At 38.4% G+C, this 25,092-nt stretch overlaps 1 protein-coding gene across 5 annotated transcripts in view; it reads right to left on the bottom strand.

The window, feature by feature from the left end:
- The window catches only part of CDH7 (cadherin 7), a 127,844-nt gene that overhangs the window by 70,606 nt on the left and 32,146 nt on the right, over positions 1-25,092 (bottom strand). For 4 of the 5 annotated variants that reach the window (XM_033087710.1, XM_033087709.1, XM_033087712.1 and 1 more), the window contains exons 3-4: positions 4,856-5,150; positions 853-972 (exon numbers count right to left, since the gene is read on the bottom strand). In XM_033087710.1, the coding sequence (XP_032943601.1) occupies positions 853-972; positions 4,856-5,150 (415 nt within the window). Of the gene's footprint in view, positions 1-852; positions 973-4,855; positions 5,151-25,092 lie in introns of those variants that run through there. The other variant, XM_033087713.1, reaches the window with a different exon arrangement.

Below are 25,092 nucleotides of genomic sequence, written 5' to 3'. Positions count from 1 at the left end.
ACTATTAAATATTCATAATCACAAACTTGGCTACTTGAAGAAGAATTCTCCATGATAAAGGCAAAATTATTAAATTATAGAGAAATTTTGGATGTTCACGGTGATGAAGAAAATCCATGGCACACATCCACCGATCTTCACACCTGCTCACTCTTTCCCACCCACAGAGCAAGATACACAGAATCAATAAAATATCATTTGATAACCAAGAAGACAGTGCTCCAAATTACACTCTTACTTAATGTAAACTATTTCAGCCTCAAAGCAAAATACAACATCTAGCCAAAGAACTACATATTCTATCCAGGCAGTCTTACAACTCATCATTTTTTTTTCTCCTAAAATTAAAAGAATAGTTATTTAATTTCATTTTTGATTTAGCAGATTATCATCCTGTTTGTTATGTTTAAACTAATTTCCCTAAGAAAACCAGCCTCTGGAAGGAGAAGCTGAACCTACTACCTATTCTACTGCAGGTCACGGAGATTTCTGCTTGAGAACTAAATTTGATTGTGAATAAGTCCTATGTGAATTCATTAAAGAAAAGAAACCAAAAATAAAACTTAAAGGTGAATAATCAACATTTCCTTAATACAGTCAGGAGAGAGCAGTGGAAATGCTTTTGAATATAAAATATTTTATAGGTAGGAATACCGATAAATATAATAAAATATTCTTATAAGGTGCTATTGCCTCTGTAAATAATATGCTACTTCTTACCATAATACACATATTGAGAGAAGTACCATAAAAATGGTATCAGTGCCAACTGCATTAAGTAAAAATAATGAATAACTAATATGCCAACACAGAAATAATGGCTTTACAAGGAGCGTCGCATTCAGTGTTTACCTGTCTTGGGCTCCACCGAGAAGTATGGCTGCCCTTGCAGAATGCTGTAGACCACTCGGGCGCTGTTACCGTAAGTAGGGTCATCAGCATCCGTCGCTGTCACTTGTACCACGGAGGTCCCTACAGGCCAACCCAAAAACCAATGAATTAAAAACTTCCAAATGCCACAAAACATAAGAACTCACAAAATGCTGGTCTTAATTTTGGATTTTTGCTTCAAGGCCCATGAAAATGTAATATACATGCACACACACACACACACACACACAACACAAAACCAAACAGGTAACAAGTGTTAATTAAGTCCTCAGAAATATTTAAGGGGTATGAAAAGAGGGTGGCAAAAATATAGGATTGATGATGCACGTGGGACTTGGATATACTCAGAATTGGATGGGACTCAAATTATCGGCATCTGATCCATCAGGGTCAGGTACCAAGTTTTTATCAAGAATAATCTCTATATGTCTCAGTTACTATCCAGAAGGCAGCGTGAGAAATAATAGCATCCTGACACCCAAATCATTGAGGGAATCTTACTATTGTAGCTAAGTAGAGCCAGACAAAAACTGAAACTTCATTAATTGGAAAAAGAATATTGGATTCATCCTGTTCACTGGATATTAGTTAGCTACCCTATCTCTTCAAATAGTTTTATTTATTTTTTATTTGTTTCCACTGATTGTTTAAAGCAAAAACATGAAATAAAAATTTAAACCCAACCCCCAAAAGAGGAAAAGCATGACAATTTTGATAATTCAATAGTTAGTTGTTTTACTACATTTCATGTGGTAGAACGTCATATAGTTCATTTTATCACATATTCACTTATTCCCTATGGAAAGTATTTATTGTTCTGTTCTTTCTTATTCCCATTTAGAACATAATCTTTAAAATATTAGATACTTATATTTGCTAAGTTTATATTGTTAAGCACATGCTATTTTATCATTTATGTCTTATTTGATGGGGATGGGAAAGTTCCCTCTTTAATGTAGTCTTCTAAGATTCAAGTTTGGCTCTAATAATTTCTAGAGAATATTGCATTTTTAACTATGACTTTTAATATAGTCCCATATAGATCTCCAAATGCCGTAAATAGTCATTAATGCCCATTTTGTTATAAATCTATTCTCTTCTCCACACTGATTTCCCTTACCAAGTCCATTTGTTTTATATTTGGGTGGAAATTATGAAGTGATATATATGGCACCATTTTTTTTTTTATCCTGAAGATGTTTTGTTGTTATGTTTTTTGTTTTTTGGGTTTTTTGTTTGTTTGTTTTTGTTTCTGACAGACTTAGGTGATGATTGTGCCTTGTGGATACCTGGTAGGACCAAGTGATAGATGATTGATATTTGAACATTATTTTAAGAACTAGATTTTGATTTATTTAAGAATTTTAGAATCAATGACATCGATGTTCTCTATATTCTCTGTAAGGCACCATCTTTAAAGCAATATCCTTTCTGGCCATAGGTTTAAGTACTGATTTCCTACTTCATTTGAAAACTTTAAACAAACAAAATGATGAAAATTTGGTTGTGAATACTATATGGTTTTTCTGAAGTGTGGATTAATTTATTGTACCTACACATATGTCCACAAATAATTTAAAACTTCCCATGCTTATCTATGCTCCTCTGGCAATGGATACGCAATCCTAAGGGCTTATGAGTGTTTTAAATCTTAGTAAGCATGTAATGAAAAAAAGACTCACTTTTAGGAAAGCAATCTCTGTAGAGTAAGCGAATTGTGTTTAAAGGCTCAGAATATTTTGTCATACTTATCAAGGGGATCACTTCATAGACTGTGTAGATGCATGACCAATGCTCTGTACAACTGAAGCTGAAGTAGAATAATATTGTATGTCAACTACAAGAATATATATATAGCCATGAGAGGTGGAGCATAGCATAAGGAAGATAGTCAATGGAATTGTAACAGTTATATACGATGTCAGAGGGGTAGTAGCTTGGGGGAAAGGGGTTATCACTTTGTGAAGGGTGTAAATGTCTAACAATTATGTTGCTTTGTACACCCAAAACTAATAAAAAAAGTAAAAAAGAAAAAAAATAGCCCTGAATTAAACAGTGAAAGCTTGTGTTGTATATACCATACTATGTAGTGGTTATTATAACTATTTTGGTTAGAATTCAATACTTTGATAAACTATGGCTAAGAATCCATGTAACATATTTTATGTAGATCTTTATTGTTCTTAGTTCAAATGTTGATATTAACCCAGCAATCTCAATTGGTGTCAAGTAAATCTTGAAGCCGTTTGAAAATCATTTTCTAAAATATCTGAACCCGTTGGAATGATTCAAATCAATAAAATAACTGAACTTGTATGTATAATAATCATGCTGTTTGATATCAGAATGTTATCATTGAAACCAGAGCTGCACTGCATCATTTAACCCCTAAAAGAAGAAGTTCGCCTTAACCCGATTTGCACTGTTCCATTCTAGGTTGGAAAGGACAACTTAGCAAGCCCGTGGAGAGTGCCCACGCCCGTGAGAATGGTTAGTTGAACTGAATGGCTCAATGGCTCCTGAAAATGTCCTGTTTTTCTAAACACCACTACTTTCAGGAAGGACAATGTGCCTTCTCTCCTCCTCAAAACCTCCAAAATCCGGTTGTTGCTACCGTCATGGTTGTTGTGTTTGAACATACTGTGATGAAGCAACAAGAGCAAGGAGCATTCTGAAGTTGTGGATGTTACAGACCAAAGTGCCCACAGCCTGTTTGGTCCAAGAGACGCTCACAAAGAAGTGAACTAGCGTGAGGTGCTGCCACTGTGTTCCGATATTCTCCTGACCACAAGCAGTGATTCCTCTGGCTCACTTTCCATTTGGATTTCTGTAGCAGAAAGAGCCATGGTGCCCTACATCATTCTCCCTCTCCCATCTAGTAGGTACAGAAATCTAGGATCACTAAATCCTGACCCCTCTCCCTAAAGGGCACGCACAACACACATCTTTGTGAGGCCACTCCCCAGCACAGCAGATGTGTTGACTGAATGCTGGAATGAATGAAGTGGCCTTTATTTCAAGTAAAACAAATCACACTGGGTAAAAGTTTTACATGTTAAAATACAAGTTCCATTGTTATTTTAAATAAAAGTCTTCTTTCAATACTAAAAGCAACAGGTAAAAAACATAAATCAACTGGTCTCTATTCCAGCCCCATAATATTTTATTGTTTTATATAAACATCTATATTTAAATTACATTCTGGCTGAAAACTACTCCAAAGGCACCTGAATACGCGGGATTTAAAAGAGTATAATATAGTTTAATACAAATTATACATTAGAAGTACTTTACTTTCTATTTTTTGCAATAGTGGGACAATGTCCAAGGGCCCTTGAACAAAATAACCCTCATCCTTCTTTTTTGTATCTCTCAAACTGAGGATCACTTTACCATTATTATAAATTCGACATAAAGATTCGTGCATTTACGTTTCTGGAGAAATTGCAAGAATTTCTCCAGAAATTTGTGGCTTCAAGAATGTTCTACAACAAGAAGCCCAGTGGATCCAAATGCGAGGCTGGCTAAGACACCGATGACCTGGCCACAGAGATGTGCATAGAATCATCATCATCTTACTATCAGGACCAACAAAAGTAAAAGATCCCAGGTCTGTGTTTGGAAGGATTTTTTTCCTGAACTTCTTAAGCGTCACTTGAATCATTTTTAAAAATGAAACTGAAAAGGAAAGGCAAGATCTAAGTAATTTCCTGAAGACAATGAGATAGCTGTGTGAAAGGAAGTCTTTCCTACTGTTCCATACAATAAAATAATGTGTTGAAGAATAGGATTTGGGTACTGGCTACTGACACAACTCCCACATTCCCTTCGGCCTAACTGGCAATTGCTACACAAATACTACGTGATCCTTTTTTTTTCTTTTTCCCCAGGACATATGATGATTTCATTTTTAATGCAAACCCCCAAAAATCAGACACCGCAAATCAGCGTGTTCCTGACTTACCCACAGGAGACATTTCGGGAACCCCGGCGGTGTACGGGCCGTCCAGAAATTTGGGTTCATTGTCGTTGATGTCCTGGATCTTGATGACAAACTCAGACTCGGGTTCTACGGGCTTGTTGGTGAGCCTGTCCAGCGCCTGGGCTCGGAGCGTGTAGTAGGCCTGTTCCTCACGATCCAGCCTCTTGGTGGCGTGAATATCCCCCGTGTTCTCATCAATAATGAAAATGGAACTTGCCCCTTCGCCTGACAAGATGTATTTGATGGAACCATCTCCTTTATCAACATCAGAGTGAAGCTGGTGAAAAATTCATGTGAGATGAGATTAACTTACAAGAGGGTCAGTGATATGGAGCTACGTCAAAATAATTCTTAGGTCACGCAGCAGTGCACAAAATTTTATTGTTCTTGGGAAGATAAGCGGCCGCTTAGTGCGCACAGCAGAAAGTCTATTAGAATGTGTCAGCTTGCACTGGTGAGCAAGACAATTTCATTTCTTCCTGTAAATAGTCTCATCTCCAAAGGTATTTTAAATCATTCCCAAAGTTAGGAACTTGTGGTGGTGTTATATTTGATTTGGGCTGTCCTTGCCAGTTTGGGCCATCTTCTTTGAACAGAGCAACATTCAGTAAGCACATATAACTGGTGGATTTGATCTTACCCCAAGCAAAGGGCCTTGCTATAGGATATCTGCAAATTTAGATCTAACGTAGTATGTAATGTGCTTAGAAATCACCACATTCGTAAGGATACCCTTCCCTCACGCGCCCACTCTCACTCATTTTTATAATTATCTAGTATGGATGGATGTCCATCATGAACTTGGTCTCCAAATCCTGTCCTATATTTTGAAATTTGAAGCTGGAAAAATTTACACTGCTCTCTGAAGTAGGAATTTTAAACTAATATGTGCCTGAGACTTCAACGAAAACCTTTCTCGAAATACCAAGAACTGTATTCAATTTGCATGATTAACCCGGACACCAGCAGCGGGGGCAGCGGTATTGATTTGCATTTCATATCTGGAACTGTCCCTTCTGTATGTCAGAACATTATGTTGAACAGAGGAACCTTAGGAAACTCAGAAATAATTACACATTTTCCTGAACTTCATCACCTGAGAAATACAGGACTCGATCTGTCATTTCAACAATCTTTCATCCCCTGGAACGGCCATCATTCTGGACTGTGATTAATTTGAATGCAAAAGCCCAATTTACCAAATGACAGGGCTTTTCACTGCCCTACAGAATTACGTTTGCATTCTTTAAAAGACAAGGGGCTGAAAATATAAAATAGGGAAACTGCTTCGGAAAGTGTGTGCCCAATGTGTCGCCATCCTTCGGTGGGAGCCGGGGAGGACGTGTTTTTGCACCAGATTTCTGTAAGTGATGCTTCCACTGCACTGGAACAGCTGTGTTTATGCCCTGCCTCAGGATACTTACATACCTGATTTATCCCTTAGTTTCTGTAGTTTTTAGTCAGGACTAAATAATAAAAAAACTGAATTTCTAGCACAAGTTATAATTTAGATCTGTTCAGTGAGGAATTACCTAGTGGATCGACGTGCTGTATGTTTCCCAGCACAGGGAGAAGGTGCATTCTTGAAATACAGTGAATTACTTAACTTTTTAAGTTCTTCTCAGGGGAACTCTTACGTACATATCTCCTTCTAATTTAAGACGAAGAAAGCAGAGAATTATCATGGTTTGAATTTCTGAGTGCTTCCTATATGCCAGGCAACATTCTTAATGTTCTCTACACAGGAACACATCCCAGGCTCACACTTGACTATCCCTATTAACAGATGAGGAGACTGAGGCAGAGAAAGGCTAAGTACTGTGTCTGAGGCCACACAGCCAGCTCTCTGTGGCTACACCAGGATTATGAAACCCAGAGGCTGGTGGAAAGTCTCATCTCCACTCCCTACAATGTGATCCTCCCTTTGGGAACGGGGCTGCTGTCCTATGAGGTGCGGACATCAAAACCTGCTGTGCAGAACTCAGGGGAAGATGGGTACATGCAACCCACCCCACCTCATCACTCCCCAAATCTTAAAGAAATTCAGTGCCCCCAGTGATTTCTATCAACAGATTTTAGGACTTAGCAGAGGGTAATTACATAACAGCAGTGAACTCTACCAGCCTCAACAGCTCAAAAAGCTTGAGTCCTGAGACAAAGGTGGACTATGGATGAAAACAGTTGTTTTCAAGCCACTAACACCTCCAACTCCTCCCTTACACACTTCTCACAGCCACTCTCCTAAGCCCGCCTTTCCCTTACCTGTGCCTCTATGGCTTAGGAGTGTCTGCACACTATTGCCGACACAGGTGTGAAATGTTAAAATGTGATGACCACAGAAATACATAAGTAATACACGGGTCATCGTTAATCAGAGGTTTGCTGTATCTCTAAATCTCATTAGGGACTCTCATGTATAGAAATAGCCCTTAGGATTCATTGAACTAATTCCTGTCAACTGATTCTGTTTTCATGGCATCAGCAGTTATGTAGGATCAGATTCCTTCTCTTCTGAATCCCAACACACACACACACACACACACACACACACACACACACATCTGTTTCAGGGGCCCTTGAACGTTACTATCCTCCCATCACTGACACTTTTCTCCCAGCTCGGCCCATCACTAGGCTTAGTGATGGTCGTGATTACCAGCTCGGTAATCACTGCCAAAATTCACAAGCAGAAAATCACTGTGCGTCTAAGCTCAGCCTCCTTGCAAGGGTTATTATAAGCATCTGCAGTTAAAAGTGGGTGCCCAACTTTAAACTATTGTGCTGGATACATGATTATCAGACACATTCAGATATGCAATCTGTGAGACTATGTGCACTACACTAATAGTATTACTAGGTGGAGTGAAACCCACGCTGCTAGTGAAACTTTTCTTCTGTTCTGACAAAGTATGCTCAGTAAACACTGCAAGTGGAGAACTAATGAATGGTATTAGTAAGTTGACACGTGTGTGTGTGTAGGCATGTTCACACACACACACGTATGCACACACAATCTTTGCGAATGACTATTATAGAATGGAGAAGTTCTGCTCTCCACAGTGAAAACCTCCAGCCAGGGCAAAAAATAAAATAAAATTCTGAGGTCCCACAAGATGATAAATGAATCAACAAACAATAAATGAAACACACAATCAAAAATAAATATTTGCACTCTATTTGGGACACGAAACTCACGATGTTATGTCTATTTCACTGGCAAATATCCTTGTAAACATCTTGTGATGCATCTAAACAACAACAGCGACAAATCTCAATTCATTAATCACTAGGCAAAACTCTGGGTTCCTAAACCCTTTTCAAAATATTTGTTGTGACTCCGAAGTAAATATTTAAATCAGCATCATCATTGTTATTATTGCAAATGAGCACAGTGAGAAGCACAGACCCCTTAGCTGAGTCTAGCTCATAAGGTGAAGGAACAAAGGAGACAGAATCATTACGTGAATCCTATACGCCTGTATGCCAGCACTGTGTGCGGTAGGAATGTAAGAAATATCAAACTGCGCTGGACTCTTCATAATCTGCACAGGCCAGGAGAACAAAGCACACTTTATAGGTACCCTAAAATATAATCTGTTTAATAATGCATTGTGGCTCCATCCTCCCCTGTTTGATCGACTACTCACCCATTATCTCTAATATACCAACCAACCTTTTCTTTTCAGTCTGTCTGAACAATAATCCTCATTTGGAATCTTAAAATCTTTCCCTTGGGCTATTATAAAACTCTCCAGTTTTTCTCCACCTTTAATAACTCACATCATCTAGGCTGTCATAATGCTTGTCAGAAATTATCTCCCTAAAATGTACATTGAATTATATCACACCCCTCATCAAATATATGTAACTGCTTCCCATGGTCGATGGATTTAACCCCGGATTCTAAGCATGGGGCGCCAAGTGGCCGTATGCTATCTCCCCGGCCTCTCTTTCCCACATCTCAGAGTACACGCCGTGCTCCAGAGGTGGACTGCCCACCACTGCCTGAATACAGCAAGCACGTCCATTCTTTTCAAGACACATCCGTCATCATCCTGCCCACCAATCGACACCCAACATGGCTCAACACAAGTTCCCTTTTACTGAAGCCTTAACAATCCTTCTGCTTTCTTCCACGGCATGTTGTTTGAATTTCTATGACAGAATGCATTTAATTCTGTTTTATATTGAAAATCTGATTTCATTGTTTTCATATCCAACCCCTTCTTGAATGTATACACTCCTTCAGAGCTGGGTTCTTTTTATCACTGTAGTCCACATTCTTAGTAAACAGATTATTGAATTTAATTTAGCAGTGTATAATCCACTTTGCAAAACAGTCATGCTTGTTGTATTTCAGTTTCTATCCTTTGAAGTTTTAACAGCATTAGGCAAAAAGAAAACAAACAAAACAAAACATCCTCTATCTCCTCCCGTTTGTTCTCCCTAAGCCTCCGAACTGCCTAGATAGAGCAGATACCATGTTTGGTATGCCCACAGTAACGCTTGGCACATTATTTTGTAGTACCTAGGCATTTACACGCTTCTGCTCCCCAGGAGACAGAACCCATGGGGGCAGACATGCTTTCTTCTTCTTCTCTGTCTCCCTAGGTCTTACACAGTAGTACACATGGGGACAGAGAAACACAAACACAAACTCACACTCGCATGCACACATGCTCCAGGAGGGTTTTACAGACCCTTGGATGTGCTCGCACGGCAGAATCTCCATGTATTTGATTAATTTTTTATCCACATTTTTTCTTTAAGATTGTAAAGTCCAAAACCAAAAACAAATCAATGCACTGCATTTCTGACAATTTTCTTACCTGTATTTAATCAACTAGTGCCTGATATCAAACTATCTGGTCTAGTACTTTCAACCCAGCTGCTTAAAAAAATAAAAATTCTGAAAATGGAGAATATTCTTCAATTTAGCAAAGACTAAGGTTAAAACAATCAATTAAATAAATATATTGATCAACTTTTCTTCTGTCCATAAACATCTTAAACTCTCCTTGTTAGGTGATCTCAGCGATGATCTGGTCTTCACTCTCTGACTCTTAGTCTCCTCATCTATAAAATAGAGACCAAAACATCTACACTGGAAATTGTCCGAACAATTGTGGCTACTACTGGAGATGATACAGTAGAATGTGACTCATAAATGACTACAACATGATGCTTGTACTTTTTAATGTTTTTGCCTTGAAAACACTACATTTTTATGTCACAAAAAAGAACAAATCTACACATAAGATGAAACTATTTGGAAAGAGATAATGTTTATCATGAAAACTTTGATGCTAAAAAAATAAAGCTAAGCAAAAAGCTTCTGTGATCCACACAGACCTATGTATGAAGACGGAGTTATAGGTTTACATTCAATTTTTCCTTGTAATGAACATTTAAATAAGAAAAATGTCAAATGCATTATTATATAAATAAAAGATTATACTGCTACTACATCTGTGTACAAAAATGGAGTAATGATGTCTGAGTAAAAAATAAGCATAAGCTGCTTTGAGCAGCATGTTAATAAATCTGAGAATAATTTATACTGAATATTAGCAAAGGATTGCTAAGGTGAATTTTCTACTGTGGGTTTATTTATTATAGAGACCCAATTTTTAAAGTTTAAAAATATATTACAGATTGTCAGAACTGCAGTTTATTCTGACTAAACTTCTACAAGGTTAAAATCACAAGTATGAAGGGAAGATTTAAACAATAATCAGCAGACATAAAACTGAGTATATACATTACATGCAAGTTTTCTTTCCTCATTATGCTTTTCAATAGATATTTTCCACATGCCACCAGATACCATGTAATTATCAAGCTGTTAAAGAAACATTACACATGCAAACAGGGGTATGAGTCATTTTTTTTCTGGTTGAAGTATTCCTAATTTATAATTATGATTGTGGTCCAGGGTAATGGAACACAATTTACTTACAAAGCCTCTTTGATGAACATGCATAGTTTAAGAAGTATAGGTATTAATTATTATGCATCGAGGAATATAGGAAAAACAATTTGGGAAGTGTTTAGGTAAGGTTAAAATTGCCAAGAAAATCACCTATCTTTTTTTTTTTTTTTAAACTAACAATGAATAAAAAGAAAGGAGGGACTACTCAGATTGGTTTTATTCTCAGAAAAAGTTCACACTAATTCAGTGGCAACAAACATTAATTGTGGGGTCTTAGTTCATTTGCTTAGTAGCAGAGTGGTACAACTGTTAGGTCAATGCAAAGGACCCAGAGGTATGGCTACTGAATCTCTGCTCTGTTTCTTATGTTCCTGTCTCTTTTTGCTCGGAAGTCCCAGTTTACCCATCTGTGACAGAGCAGCATCTGTAAATGTACACCTGGCCTTGATCACTGAAGCGAGGATAAAAGGAAGTCATGCATTTGGAAGTATTTTGTAAAATGTAACTGTGTACCCATTTGTACAAGGGCACGTATAGTGGTATAATGGAAGTACCTGCATTCCTTGGGGGGAAACGTGCTTTTGTTAGAAAAGGTTCTACATCTGTGCCTATGGCTGGCTACACTCACCCCATTAAGAGGCACGTCTTTTCCATCAGGGAGCCAGTGATAACAACTCAGGAAAGCATTCCCGGTTCCACACAGCTGCATGCACCTCTCTAAAGAAAACCCCACAGCTCTCATCTCCTCCTCTCCCCAGTAGCTGTCTCCAGGCCACCTCCCAAACTTTCAGACTTAAGCAGTCTTGAGTCAAAGTCTTCCTTCCTGATGCAAACGCCATCTGGGCGAACGGCACTGTGTGTACGTTATGTTCTCTAGTTCGGGGGTCCTGTGTAGCAGCTCACTCGTTTTAACTCCAAGGATCGAACCAGAGGCAGGTAAAAAGCAAATCCCTCATAAAGGGTAAGCTTGCAACTTTTAATCTTGCTTTTTAAATAGAGGTTAGAGGTTGAGCAGAATAATGTATGTCACCACAGACTAGAGCAGTGCTACTCAAAGAATAGTCCAAAAACTGGGTACTGTCTCTCCAGGTGCAGGTAAGTATGGAAATTGAGAGGAAGGGCTTTCATACTCATTTTACAGAGAAATTTAATATGTGTGTCGAACCCATTAATAATAATGAAAAACCAGGCATTGGATTTTTTTCTTTTAATCTAAGTACTTCATTATTTTATGTAGTTATAAAATCATGAGGAGGTCACAACAGAGTATGTCCTGTATTCCTAAAAACAAGTAAGCTTGTGAATAAACAACAACAACAAAAGCTTGGCCGTTCAGCACACATCAGTTGAGACGCCTCAGGTCAGTGATAAAACCCTACAGGAAAACTCTTTTGAGAGCATCTAGGCAGCAATTAGTCTAAAACTCTTTTCCTGCCCTAACTTGAGGGGAAACTGGAAGTCACTGCCCCCACGGAGGCCTGGGACAATCTGCAGAGGCCATCCTTCTGACTGGCACAAATGTTCTGTGCGTGGCACTGTAGAGAAGCAGCTCAGGGAAATGATGCAGAGGGCAACAGCCTAATGTGTTTGCAAAATAGTTCCCGAAGTCTTCTGCATTGCCTTGCCTTGCCTTGCATATTCAGAAACAGAAATAGTTAATAGTTACAACCATGGAAATAAAAGTTTGGAGTCTACATGTGGGTGAGAAAATGACAACACTTGCCAAATGGCAAATCGGGTAGAGAGATCCACTTTGCCAAAGGTAATACTTCTTTTGGGGCCATCCCACCTCCAGCAACCAGCTGATGGAGGGCTTCCAAGCTCCTCTTCCTCCCCTAATTTAGGACAACGCTAAAAAGCCTTCCCAGCTCCAGAGCTCTCCAGAGGTTGGCCAAAGTCTAGGATGCAACTGCACTGTCGTCCAGCTCCTACCTGCCCAATCCTCCCTCCCTTCCTCGCTCCCTCCCTCACAAGTGTTGATTCCAAGAAGGCACTCCAATAACCTCCCGATGGGCAAATCCGTGTCTCAGAGTCTGTTTCCTGTGAATTTGACCTACAACACACACCCGGGTAGCTGGCGCAGGAAGTCATGAGTGGCAGAGCTTGGCTCTCTGCATACATCTGTCCTCTTGCATGCCAGGATGTCTCCTGCAGAGGCACAGGAGGGGAACGGCACATTCACAAAATCGGTGAGATGTGTACCTGTACATCAAAAGCAGCAGCGGCTGAGGAAGAAGCTGCAGGGTGGCAAACTTCATAAAAGACATAACCCCGGGCAGAGTGCTGCTTGTTTCCTTCAGTCTACACCTGCTGTACTCTTATTTTTTCCCAGGCTCCCAAATGCTGTAATACTAGAATCTTCACACAGTGAATGAAACAGTCACAAGAATGAGGGGGATTCACTGTGATGTTTTTCTTTGGGGAAGAGAAAGAAGTAAAATGGCCTTAACTCAGTGAGCTCAGGGGCCAAATCTGTATGTATTTCTCCTCACAAAATGTCCTCTCCACTGTATTTTCCAGGCGCAGGGCGAGTGTCCTGTGTTCACTCCAGTGGTATGATGCCCTTACCTGCTACAGACTACTTCAAACAGAATATGTGTCTACGTCCCGGGCTTTTTTATTATTATTATTGTTATTACTATTTTAAAACCTCTCCGGGTCATGCCATTATACACCCACTGTAAGAACCACTGGCTTAAAAGAAGAAAAGACTAGAAGAAAAGCTGAGGGAAATGTGCTTCCATTTTACTGATATCAGTTTGAAAGATAGAAGGGGAAAAAAAGGTTTACCAACTAGATAAAAAAGGAGAAAACAAGCATGTCTGCAGAGAGTAGGCAATCACTTGCTGGAAAGGTACAAATTTTAAAAACATGCCTCAAAAAATGTCTGGCATGAACTCAAAAAACACAAAAGCCTCCTAAATGAAGACAAGAACCCATTTCACATGACAGGACCCTCCGTGGGCTATGGAACTGTCTCACCTAAAATATAGAGGGTGCACAAAAAATGCATACACATTTTAAGAAAGGAAAAAGAAACTATTAAAATTGTAATACAATGAACGACGCCAGCATTCATTTGATTAATGCCATCTTTGGAGCAAACATCATACTACACATCGCTACTGTAATTCAACTTCTAAAAGTAATTCATAGATAACATCTCTTAATATGTGTGCATTTTTTTGGCACCCTCTGTATAGTAGGCATAAGAAACAAGAATGCCACATTCTGGCTCAGGGAATCTAAGAAGAAACCAAGACCAGTTTTCTTCTCTTAAGCAAATTATTTAGAAATAAATGAGGAGAACAAAGCCCCCTGAGCCATCTTGGCTCCCACTGCAACCACAGCGATTTCAATGTCCTGCCTTCAGCTACTGACAATCTTGACCACAGTGTTTAATGTCCTAAGGATAAAGGATCTTAAGATTATCATGCTAAGTGACGTAAGTCAGACAGAAAAAGTCGAGACCCATATGACTTCACTCATATCTACGATAAAAAATGGAAAGCAACAAAGGAGCAAGACAAACAAAAACTCATAGACTGGGACAACAGTTTAGTGGTTACCAGAGGGTAAGGAGGGTGGGGTGGTAGAGGAGGGAAAAGGGGGTGAAGAACTGATGACTCTGGGTGGTGAGCACGCAACGCAAAATACAGATGATGTATTATAGAATTGTACACTTGAAACCCACATAATTTTACTAACCAATGTCATCCCAACAAATTTAATTTAAAACGTTCCCATAACCAAATGTAATAACATTAGTAAATCTACAGGAAGTAAAAGGAGAAAAAAAAAGAGAATACGGTGGAAGGGATGCACAACAACAGAGCAAAGTCCATAACTAGTTGACACCAGTGTGACATATCCTCCAACCGCTCTCCTCTGGCGGACTCAGGGAAGGCATCCTTGGTTTTCCTGGGAGAGATTGGCCTGGACTGTCTGTCTTTGTTTACAGGTTGACCTGGTATCAACAGGAGGATTCCACTAGCACCATCCAGAGAGAGGTGGCTGCTTCCCAGAGCTAAGCGAGCAGCAAAGGAGGATGAGTAACGCCATTGCATAAGACCGATCTGGGCAAAATTCTCTTCGGTGTTTAAACTGATGAAATTCTGTCTCATATTAAAAATGCAGTAAGTTCTCTGAGGATTTTCTTAACAGCCCCATGTATGTCAGAGTATGACTCTTTGTCCCTTCTTTTCAAATGGGCATTGGACACTAGCACTGTGCTCTCCATTTAATCCACCAACTGAGACTCAAGACGAGTAAGAGAAGCTTTCTGGCAGCACATCCACAATTGCTCTTAGAATAAAACCAATTCCCATCTGTATTAGCAGCATGACATAGGACAAGATGGGGCTAGTACCACAGATGCTGCTGAGATGTTGGACGACCCAAGGCAGTTAGGCGCTTCTCGGACATTAGTTTGTTCATTTACAAAATGGATCGAACTCGGGGCTTTAAAGGCCCCATTTATCCTGATGACTCTCTATATCCTCTCTAAATACACTTTGGGAAACTGTAAATATCCACCCAGACTCCTGGTATAGACTGGCCATTCCAAGAACTGCAAAAGACACTGGGGCTGAGTGTTAGGTGCATCAGAATGCCTCAGTTTAAACAATTTTATAAAATTAAAAATAGGAATTGTGTGATTATGCCACCTGTGAATGTCAGGAGAGCAGAATATATTCAGACGATATATCCTCAGAAAACCCCAGAGATTTATTTTGTAAGATTCTATTCTATAATTTTTTTAAGTTTATTGGGGTGACAATTGTTAGTAAAGTTACATAGGTTTCAGGTGTACAATTCTGTAATACATTATCTATATCTCACACTGTGCACTCACCACTGAGCCAGTTCCTTTTCCATCACCATATATCAGACCCCATTTACCCTCTTCTAGAGACCCCTCCCCCCTTATCCTCTGGTAACCCCTAAACTATTGTCTACCTCTATGAGCTTTTGTATCTTCATTTGTTTGTCTTATTCTTTTGTTGTTTTCAGTTTTATATCCCACATATCCCACATAGTGAAATCATATGGTTCTCTTTTTCTGTCTGACTTATTTTGCTTAGCATTATAATCTCAAGATCCTTCCATGTTGTCGCAAATGGTACTATTTCATCTTTTCTTATGGCCAAATAGTATTCCATTATATATATACCACATCTTCTTATCCAATGATCTATCGAAGGACACTTTGGTTGTTTCCATGTCTTGGCCACCATAAATAAAACTGCAATGAACATTGGAACACATAATGTCTTTATGGATAAATGTTTTCAGATTTTTTGGGTAGATACCCAGGAAAGGGATTACTGGGTCATATGGTAATTCTATTCTTAATTTTCTGAGGAACTTCCACACTGCCTTCCATAATGGCTGCACCGGTCTGCATTCCCACCAACAGTGTATGAGAGTTATTTTTTCTCCACAGCTTCTCCAACACTTGTTACTATTTGTCTTGTTGATGATAGCCATTCTGACTGGGGTGAGGTGATATCTCATTGTGATTTTTATTTGCATTTCTCTGATGATTAGAGATGTTGCACATTTTTTCATATGTCTATTGGACATTTGTATTTTCATATGTCTATTGGACATTCTCTTTGGAGAAATGTCTCTTCAGGTCCTCTGCCCATTTTTTAATCCTATTGTTTGTTTTTTGTTGTTGTTGTTGAGTTGTATGAGTTCCTTATATATTTTGGATATTAGCTCCTCATCGGAGGCTTTAAAATGCCTGTTTTGTAGTGGCTTGTGAAAAATAGGGATTAAGATGTTTATTTCAGAGAATTTGGGAAGGAGGGCCTGTTTTCCCCATGTGTACCAGCTAGCAAGTTGGTTAAATAATTCAACAGAAGTAATTAGCTTTTGACTTAAAAATGTATATCAACAACATACACAAAGTATCTTTAAAGGGTACATCAAAATAATATGCCACCTAAACACAACTGTAAGGCCAAGTTCACTTATTTAAAGGGAAATATTATTAATGATACCTACCTATATCTGAAATCTTATGCAACATTCAACTTGTATCACAAATGTACACCCATTTGCTCTCTCTCTGCCTGAAATTTACAATGTTATACATGTTTTATCCTGCCACATGCTAGATACATGGCTTCGATGTATTATCCTATTTCAGTCTGAACTACCCCAAACTCCTTGCAGCAATAGTGGGATGATAATGATTTCCTGGTAGAAGCCTGCTGCCCAGGAATATTAATCCACAGAAACATTCCTGGAGGGCACTATTTTGGGTGGGTCTCCTCCTACCCTTGTTTTGTTGCTTCCATTAACTAAAACTTCCTTTACTGTGGACGAAAGAAAAAAAAAGTAATAAACAAAAAGAGTGCCAACTGAATTTCCTTTTACATTACTTGTGATTAAATTTAAAAACAAACAAACAACAACAACAAAAAAACTCCCATAATGAAATAGGCACATGCTGTCATATGTCAAATACAACACAATTAGTAATGACTGGGGAATTGATTCTGGACTGCAATCCTATGTGAAAAGGGACCATTTTAATCATGATGAAGTCATGACAAAATTGTCCTGCAGGCTTGATCCAATCTAACTCAAATCCCATCACTCCTCTTCAGAAAAACGTAGGTCCCCTAGTCCTTTCTGTAATCTTACACTTCTGTGCTGTATATTTGCAGTCCTGTTATCCACTCTATATTGTTGTACAGTTCTCTTCTTCAAATAGCTAACATGCATAGTGTGTAACTATGTGCCAGACACTGTGGCAAAGGGGACATTGATTCTCCTAACACACTTCAGAGGTAGGCATTAAGCATAGGCCTAATTTTATACACCAGGAAATTCTGATTTCACAGGATTAAGTACCTTGACCAAGGTTACACACTACTGTCACAGACTTGAATCTAGGTATTCAACCCTTTCTTACCAATACCACACTATCCCCACTCATTTCCACCTATAAGAGATGAATGGCCTAGAAGACCCTGGATTCTTGCATTTCCCCATATGAAAAATCCAACCATAAAACATGAATTTATACCTACTGAGTTTCTGAGTTTTTGTTACAGATCCCTCCTTCTCCTTTTCCATCCCTAACCCCTATCAACGGTCACTTCCTAATGCTCCACCTTAATAGACTTGCCAACTCTGGCATTTTGTCCCTGCATTGCCCATTACTGCCCTGAAGCAGGATTTCATTATTTCTCATATACATGAACAGCATAGCAATTTATACTTTACAGAAAATGTGCAGACTCTTAACTGGTCTCCCTTCCTTGAACAGCTCAAACACACAGTATTATATGATTGTCACATGCATCTTATCAAAGCACAGTGATTTTATTGCTCCCCGGCTCAAGGTCACGAATGGCTCCTACAACTTTCCATATTAAAGCTCAGCTTAGCCCTTGATGTCTTCAATAGTATGAGATCGATGACTGTACCGTGTGCCATAATCATACATCCTGCCAAAAAAGAAAAAGAAACCTGTATATGATCATTTGAAGATGTCACTGATTGTACCAGGCGTCCTCATTTCTGAGGGTAAAATGTGAAAAAAAAGTGCATCTTATCCCTGATAGACTGTGCTGCTTACTTTTGCTTCTTATCTGCTATTTTCTTTCTCTAAGTCTCCCATATTCTTCTTCTACGTTCCTTCTTCTGCCCTGGAATGCAATAGGCTCTTCAAAGCAAGAACATATTACCTGAGGCTTCCTACAATCAAAGCCACAGATTTCCATACCAAAATTATCCATGTTTTGCATGTGTCAAATAGGAAAATCGAGACAGCCAAATAAAAGTGAAAAGAGCACATGAAACGTTGATTGTTATATGTTGCTCAAAGAAACAGGATGACAACAGCTTGGATAAATGACAGCATTTTGTTTAGCACTGCCATTTCATGCGTTTTCTCCAGAACATCTTTTAAGATTATTTTATTCTTATTTTTTTTTACAAAATTAAGTATCCATTGCAATCTCACTGAGTGATAGTACACTTTGGTGATAAGAACAGTGTGATGAGATGCTATAAGCCATTTATACTTACCACCAGTGACAAAAAAAAAACCTTATGTAGTTCTTGGAGCTCCAATCTACAGACTGGGGTTTAATGCTACTGTTACACAGGCTTTTTATGTACTGAAAAAAATGTTTCTGTTTTGTAATGAAATGTAAACACGTATATTCAGTGGAATTTCTCTTAGGTTATCTATGTAGAAGAAAGGTCTCCTAACTTTATGGGATGGAGATTGACACATCCACCTCCTCCTTCCAAACACGCAAGTTATAAAAGATAATTACTATATCCCTCTGCACAAGTAAAACAGAGAGAAACCAGCAGCTGGATCCTCCATGGAGGAAGTGGAAAAGAAAACCCACTAAACTCTTCAAGACAGGGTCCCAGGGTGGGACAGCCAAGGCCAGATGAGAATTTGTTATATCAGATATCAGATGAGAATTTGTTAAGTGGGGTGCTATATGGCACACCCCATGGCTTCACTTAAATTTAATGATTGTTCAAAAAATGTTGCAAAATGCTTGGTGTAATTGGAGTCTTTATGGAAATTAGTAAGAACCGAGTTTTGATGCAGGCCAAACTAGCCTGCGTTGAAACTGGGTAACAATGAAAAGAGTGAAGAGAGTTTTTCGGTAGTCTGCTGCTCTGGAGAGCACAGAGATGTAACATTACAATGGAAGTCTGGAGCCATGGGAGAGATAGAAAAGAAAAACATGGAAAGGCACATTGTTCTAGAATACAGAATTATTCATATGCTTATTAACTGAAGAAAATATACACAGTCTCCCATCTGCATTGTCTTCTTTTTGAATATATATATATATATATATATATATATATATATATAATAACACACAGCCCTAGCATGGAACGGTGCCTGCTATTTCATCCATAAGCTTCTGTGAGGTGGATGACAACAGAGTTTTTTTTCAAGGTTTAGGTATTTGCTTATTTACACTTCTACTCAACAGACATTGACCTCCTTTTGAGCCTTAGAAGACACATCAATTCATTCCTCTGGAGCATAGACATCAGGAAACCCTCTCTTTCCCTTCCTTTCTTCTCCCTTCCAAATTCTCTAAGATGTCCTCCATATATTTTGCCACACTTGAGAAAAGACTGGCTGCAACAGGCATCCTGAGACTCTATGGAGTGCAGCTAGAACTCCAAAGGGCCGAGTTTTTAATGCACAGAATGTCGGCCTCAGGGATTCTTAAGAAAAATATCTCGTACACCACCATAAAATGAATATTTAATGTAGTTTTCAAAACTCAACATCCAAGTGCTATATAAACAAATCAGCATACTAAACAGAGAAAGGCTATTTAGTCAAATATCATTTAATTAAAAGCCAGAGATGCCCATTTAAAATAAAGGCCAAAGAGAAACAGATGAAAGATCAGGAGAATTGGCAAACACTGTACATGAGACTACTAGGACAGATGGAATCCAAACAAGTCAAGTTGTATTTGTTTTCCCAATAATTTTGTCATATTCTGAACTAATGATAAAATTAGTGACAGGATTTGTTGGATGGAATCCCAGAGTGAACATCAAATTATTATTATATATGATGTCATTTAACATGGCCCCGAAGAATTTTAGTGGAGTGTCTGGCATCAGTCTAAATAGACAATGACTAACAGTAGAAAGGAGAAGATGGTCTGTGATCAGAATTTTGGGGCCAAGGCTTGGGTCTATTGCTAATTAGCTATGTACATACCTTTCTCTCAGCTTTATTTTTCTTATATATAGACATTAACCAGTAATAATCATGTTTCTCCCAATTTGAAAGAGTTTTTGTAAAACTCAAGTGAGATAATGTGAAAAACATGGCTTAAAAACTACAAAATAAATACTAAGTAAATAGCAGTTTTTATTATGTTAGTGCTATTTGATTAAGAATACTATGCAGAAAGGACAGAGACTCAGACCAAACTATTTTAGTAATCTGTAGCCATAAATATGTGCAAAAGGCTGACTGGTTAGATGTATGACACTTAACTATACACATACAAATATACATATAAATATATGCAATGTGTGTATATGTGGGTTTGACAATTAAGTTCACAAACTTATTGCACTGATGTTGCTAACTTTTTTTGATATCAAAGGGACTATTCATTATGAATACCAACTGGACAGTTAACCAAGTTTACTATTAGGAAGTGCTGAAAAGGCTGTGTGAAAAAGTTAGATGACCTGAACTTTTCACAAACAGTTCATGGCTCTTGCATCACGACAATGCAACCAGCTTACTCTGCACTGTCTGTGAGGGAGTTTTTAGCCGGAAAACAAATAACTCTATTGGAACAGCCTCCCTACTCACTTGATCTGGCCTCCAATGAGTTCTTTCTTTACCCGTGGATAAAGGAAATACTGAAAGGAAGACATTCTGAAGCCCTTCAGGACATCAAGGGTAATACGATGACAGCTCTGATGGCCATTCCAGAAAAAAAGTTCCAAAATTGCTTTGAAGGGTGGACTAGGCACAGGCATCAGTGCATAGCTTCCCAAGGGGAGTACTTCGAAGGTAACCATAGTGATATTCAGCAATGAGGTATGGAGCACTTTTTTTAAGGGTGAGTTCATGAACTTAATTGTCAGACTTTTGCATATATGTACACATACATATACACTTATAAATGTTTTATGTTTCAAATGGAGATGATAAACACAGAGACTAAAACACAGAAGTATTGTTTCTCACTTTTAGATTAGATCCTTCTTAAAACATTTTCTAGATTTAGAGGATAGTTGCTTCACAAGGAAGAACATTAATGAAATCTTCAAACATTTTTCAATGTTTCTGGAAGCCCTTTTGTAAATAAATAGATTTTCTTCTGTTCAGGGCGTCTAAAAATGAACATATACAGAGACTCATAGTATGTACTTCATAATTTAGTGAGTATATTTGGACCTAGTCAATTACCTTTCATAAATAGTCCATAACAATAGCTTTTTTACAGAGTATTAAGATTTAATGCAATATTTAAAAAAAAAAAAAAAGGTTTCTGACTACCTGCACAAACAGGAAGAGAATGAAGAGGGAGTGAATATAAAAACCAGTGTATTGTATTGTGTTTACCCTTCACCCCTAGTGGGCCCTGTTAATAACCAAGCTTAAAAGTCAATTCTTCTTCATTGAGTCATCAAATCCTACATACTTCACTTTCATCCTGGTTCGATAAGTTGTTTTTCTCATCTATCTCCTGTATCCAGGGATCTGAGTGTTCCATTAACAAATATCTTTATGTGGATATCCCTCAGGCAACTTCAAGTTTAACATTAGCAAATTGCAACTTAATCTGATATTGCCTGTCTTGCGCCAGAAACATCAGATTTATCATCATTGCACAGCACTTACTATGTGGAAGGTCCCTTTGCTGATGTTGATCATACCACAGTGAATAAGATAAGCAAACCCTCGTCCCACCTCCTGTACATGGTCCTGACATTCTCAACTCCACATTTAAGTGCTAAATATCTCACAACTACTCCACTGTCCAAATAACTGCCATTCACCTCGTCCCTGTTTTCCTCATTCCCACTGCCACATTTCAGTCCCAACCACCTTTCGCCCGGAATATTTCAGCATCACTGGATTGACCTTCTGCCTCGAGCAGGCTTCTTCCAATTGAAAACCCTTTGACACTAGCAGAGTTGGCTTTTCTTGAATTCAGATAGGCTCAAAACCATCTATGTACCAAAAGACAAACCAAAAAAAGAAACAAGAAATTCCTTAGCAAGTATATTAAACTTTCATGACGTGGCTCTTGGTTGATGCTTGCAGCTGTTCTTCCTTTGCCCTAGCTTTTGGCCATCTTGGTCACTTACAGACCTCTAAACAAATTGTATTTCTCACATTTCCACACCTTTCATACACCCCTCCTTTGGGACAAGAGTATCTCCTTTTCTTCTCTCACTGACTGGGGACTCTTTCTCATCCTTCAAGGTTCAGATGGAATATTAGCTCCTCTTCAAAGATTCCCAGGCTGATTTTTGTACTCTTTCCTAACCTCCCATTGCATATTTACAAAATCCAGGATCAGACAACTGTGAGATGACTGTGTTTCCTTATGCTATTGTGACCTACAGATAGGACAAGATTATTTCATTGTATATTTATATCCCCAATACATAGCCACAAGGGTGTAAAGCTTTTGTATAGCCTGTGTACTTCATAAATATTTGAACAAAAAGTGAATGAATGCATGTCTTGAAGAATATTCATAATTACATGACTTCTTACAAGACCATTCCAGACCATGAATTTCTTCTTTTTTTGTGCTTTTTTAACCCATAAATTTGGTTTTGAACCAGGTAAACTGTCTTAGTTACAGGTCAAATCTAAACTTGGAAACAATGGAACTATCCAGAGTAGATTCTTATTGAATACTTTGACTTGTCACTGAGTGGCTTACAATCTGGAGACTTCCAGCTTAGTAAAGGCTTTTCTCTCTTCCCATGGATGACACGCTATGTAGCATTCACTTTGCTATTCTCCGGATTATACAGATGTCTGGTAAGTGGCATCATCAGAAATGGCTATGAGGTCGGTGAGGTGGTGACTTAAGGAGGCTGTGAGCTGCTAGAAACTCAAGCATTTGTATCAGTGGAGCAGACAGACAGATGGCCCCTGTGCGCTCTGAGCGAGGGATTATCTGTAAACCTACCTGCTCATACCACATAGCAGGGCCTATAGCTACCAAAATGAACTTGAAACATAATGGGACAGGTAGGGTTCCCTCTTTCTTTCTCTCTCTCTCCATGTCTTTCTTCCTCCCCTCCCTTTTTCCCTCCATCCCACCCTTTTTGTTTAATTTCATATTTTGCATTTATAATTTAGGATGAGCAGATTCAATAAAGTACTCAAAGTCAACTATTCTAGTGATCGTGACCCCCAATGGTTTCCTGTTTTTAAGTTTTGGTCTTTTAACCTCTTTGATGATTTGAGCCAATAATGTAGAATTTGCTATACGTTTTAATAGAACTAGCTCCAAGTAACAACTTACTGGGTTCAAAGATTGCAAGGGTGCACTGTTTATTGACTTAACCACATCAGCGTACTCATTTTATTTATTTTTATTTATTTTTGTTTTTATTTTTCTTTTCTTTTTTTTAGGATGCTCATTTTAAACCAACATGCCCTTAACCAGCCATATCCCGGACAGTTTTATTCACTTGAACTTGGATCAATTCCTGATTACACGAGCTTGTTTTCAGAACATCCAAGTGAAGGACAGAGTTCAGGAAAAGTACTATAAAAACAAAAATGCTTATAGATAGTATCTGCCTTTCCTCTTGCTTAATATGTTAAGGCACATTTTCAGTGCTTTTATTTTACTAAGATCCATCCCGCCAAAAAGAAAATTTTGAGTAACAAATGATTTGCTCTTCTCCATTCTTCACATCACTGGGTTACTCCTTCTGCCTTGAATTTCACCAACTTATTTGGGAAAAATAGTATCCACACATCCACTGAGAGCATAGTACTACTCAGTCTCAGTCTACTTAGAAACTGTAGTTTCTTAGCTATATTCATCTGTGTAATATATTTTTAAAATACTTGTATCAGACCATCTGCTCAGTGATGAAAATGCAAAAACCAAAGGTACAGACCCCTCCTCAAAGAGCTCACCCAAGAGGAGTCCCAAAAGCAGGTGACTATAGCTCTGGCTCCTTACATTGTTGTTCCTGCCTTCTGAACACCCATCAAGTCTTTCATGGTATAGAATTCAAAACTAAAGCAGCTCTAATTTCGTTCTTCTATCTATACCCTGCCCACTTATCCCAAATCCCTGAAATGTAGGCTAAGAGTTCCTTAAAATATATTACTTGTATTTGATAATTACTTTCCATCCTCATGTTTGTAAGAAAACTCCTGCCGTAAATTGTGGAATGAACGACACGTACTCTGTAACTCTTGTCCAGTTACATGGAATGGATTGCAATGCCACCTCTACCTGCAGCAACAACAACAATGCAGAATAGCCGACGGCCACGTCCCCAAAATCAAAGCTTCAGCAATCCTTCCCCGACCCACGACCACCTAGATGGGTGCTGCATAATTCAATGAATTTAAAACATGGATTACATGAAACATTTTGCAAGAAAAGCTCTTTCTACATATTCTCAATACACATAGATGTCAGATTTCTGCTAAAATTAAAAAATACGTAATTTTTCATAAAATGTAAGTATTTCGTGTATGACTTTCAAACCACATGTATCAATAAATGTTGCTTATGATAATGATCTTTAA

This window comes from Rhinolophus ferrumequinum, chromosome 19 (assembly GCF_004115265.2).
Source record: "Rhinolophus ferrumequinum isolate MPI-CBG mRhiFer1 chromosome 19, mRhiFer1_v1.p, whole genome shotgun sequence".
Classification (NCBI taxonomy): domain Eukaryota; kingdom Metazoa; phylum Chordata; class Mammalia; order Chiroptera; family Rhinolophidae; genus Rhinolophus; species Rhinolophus ferrumequinum.
The sequence above is the reverse complement of the archived record's forward strand: the minus strand, read 5'-3'. Positions and strand labels throughout refer to the sequence as shown.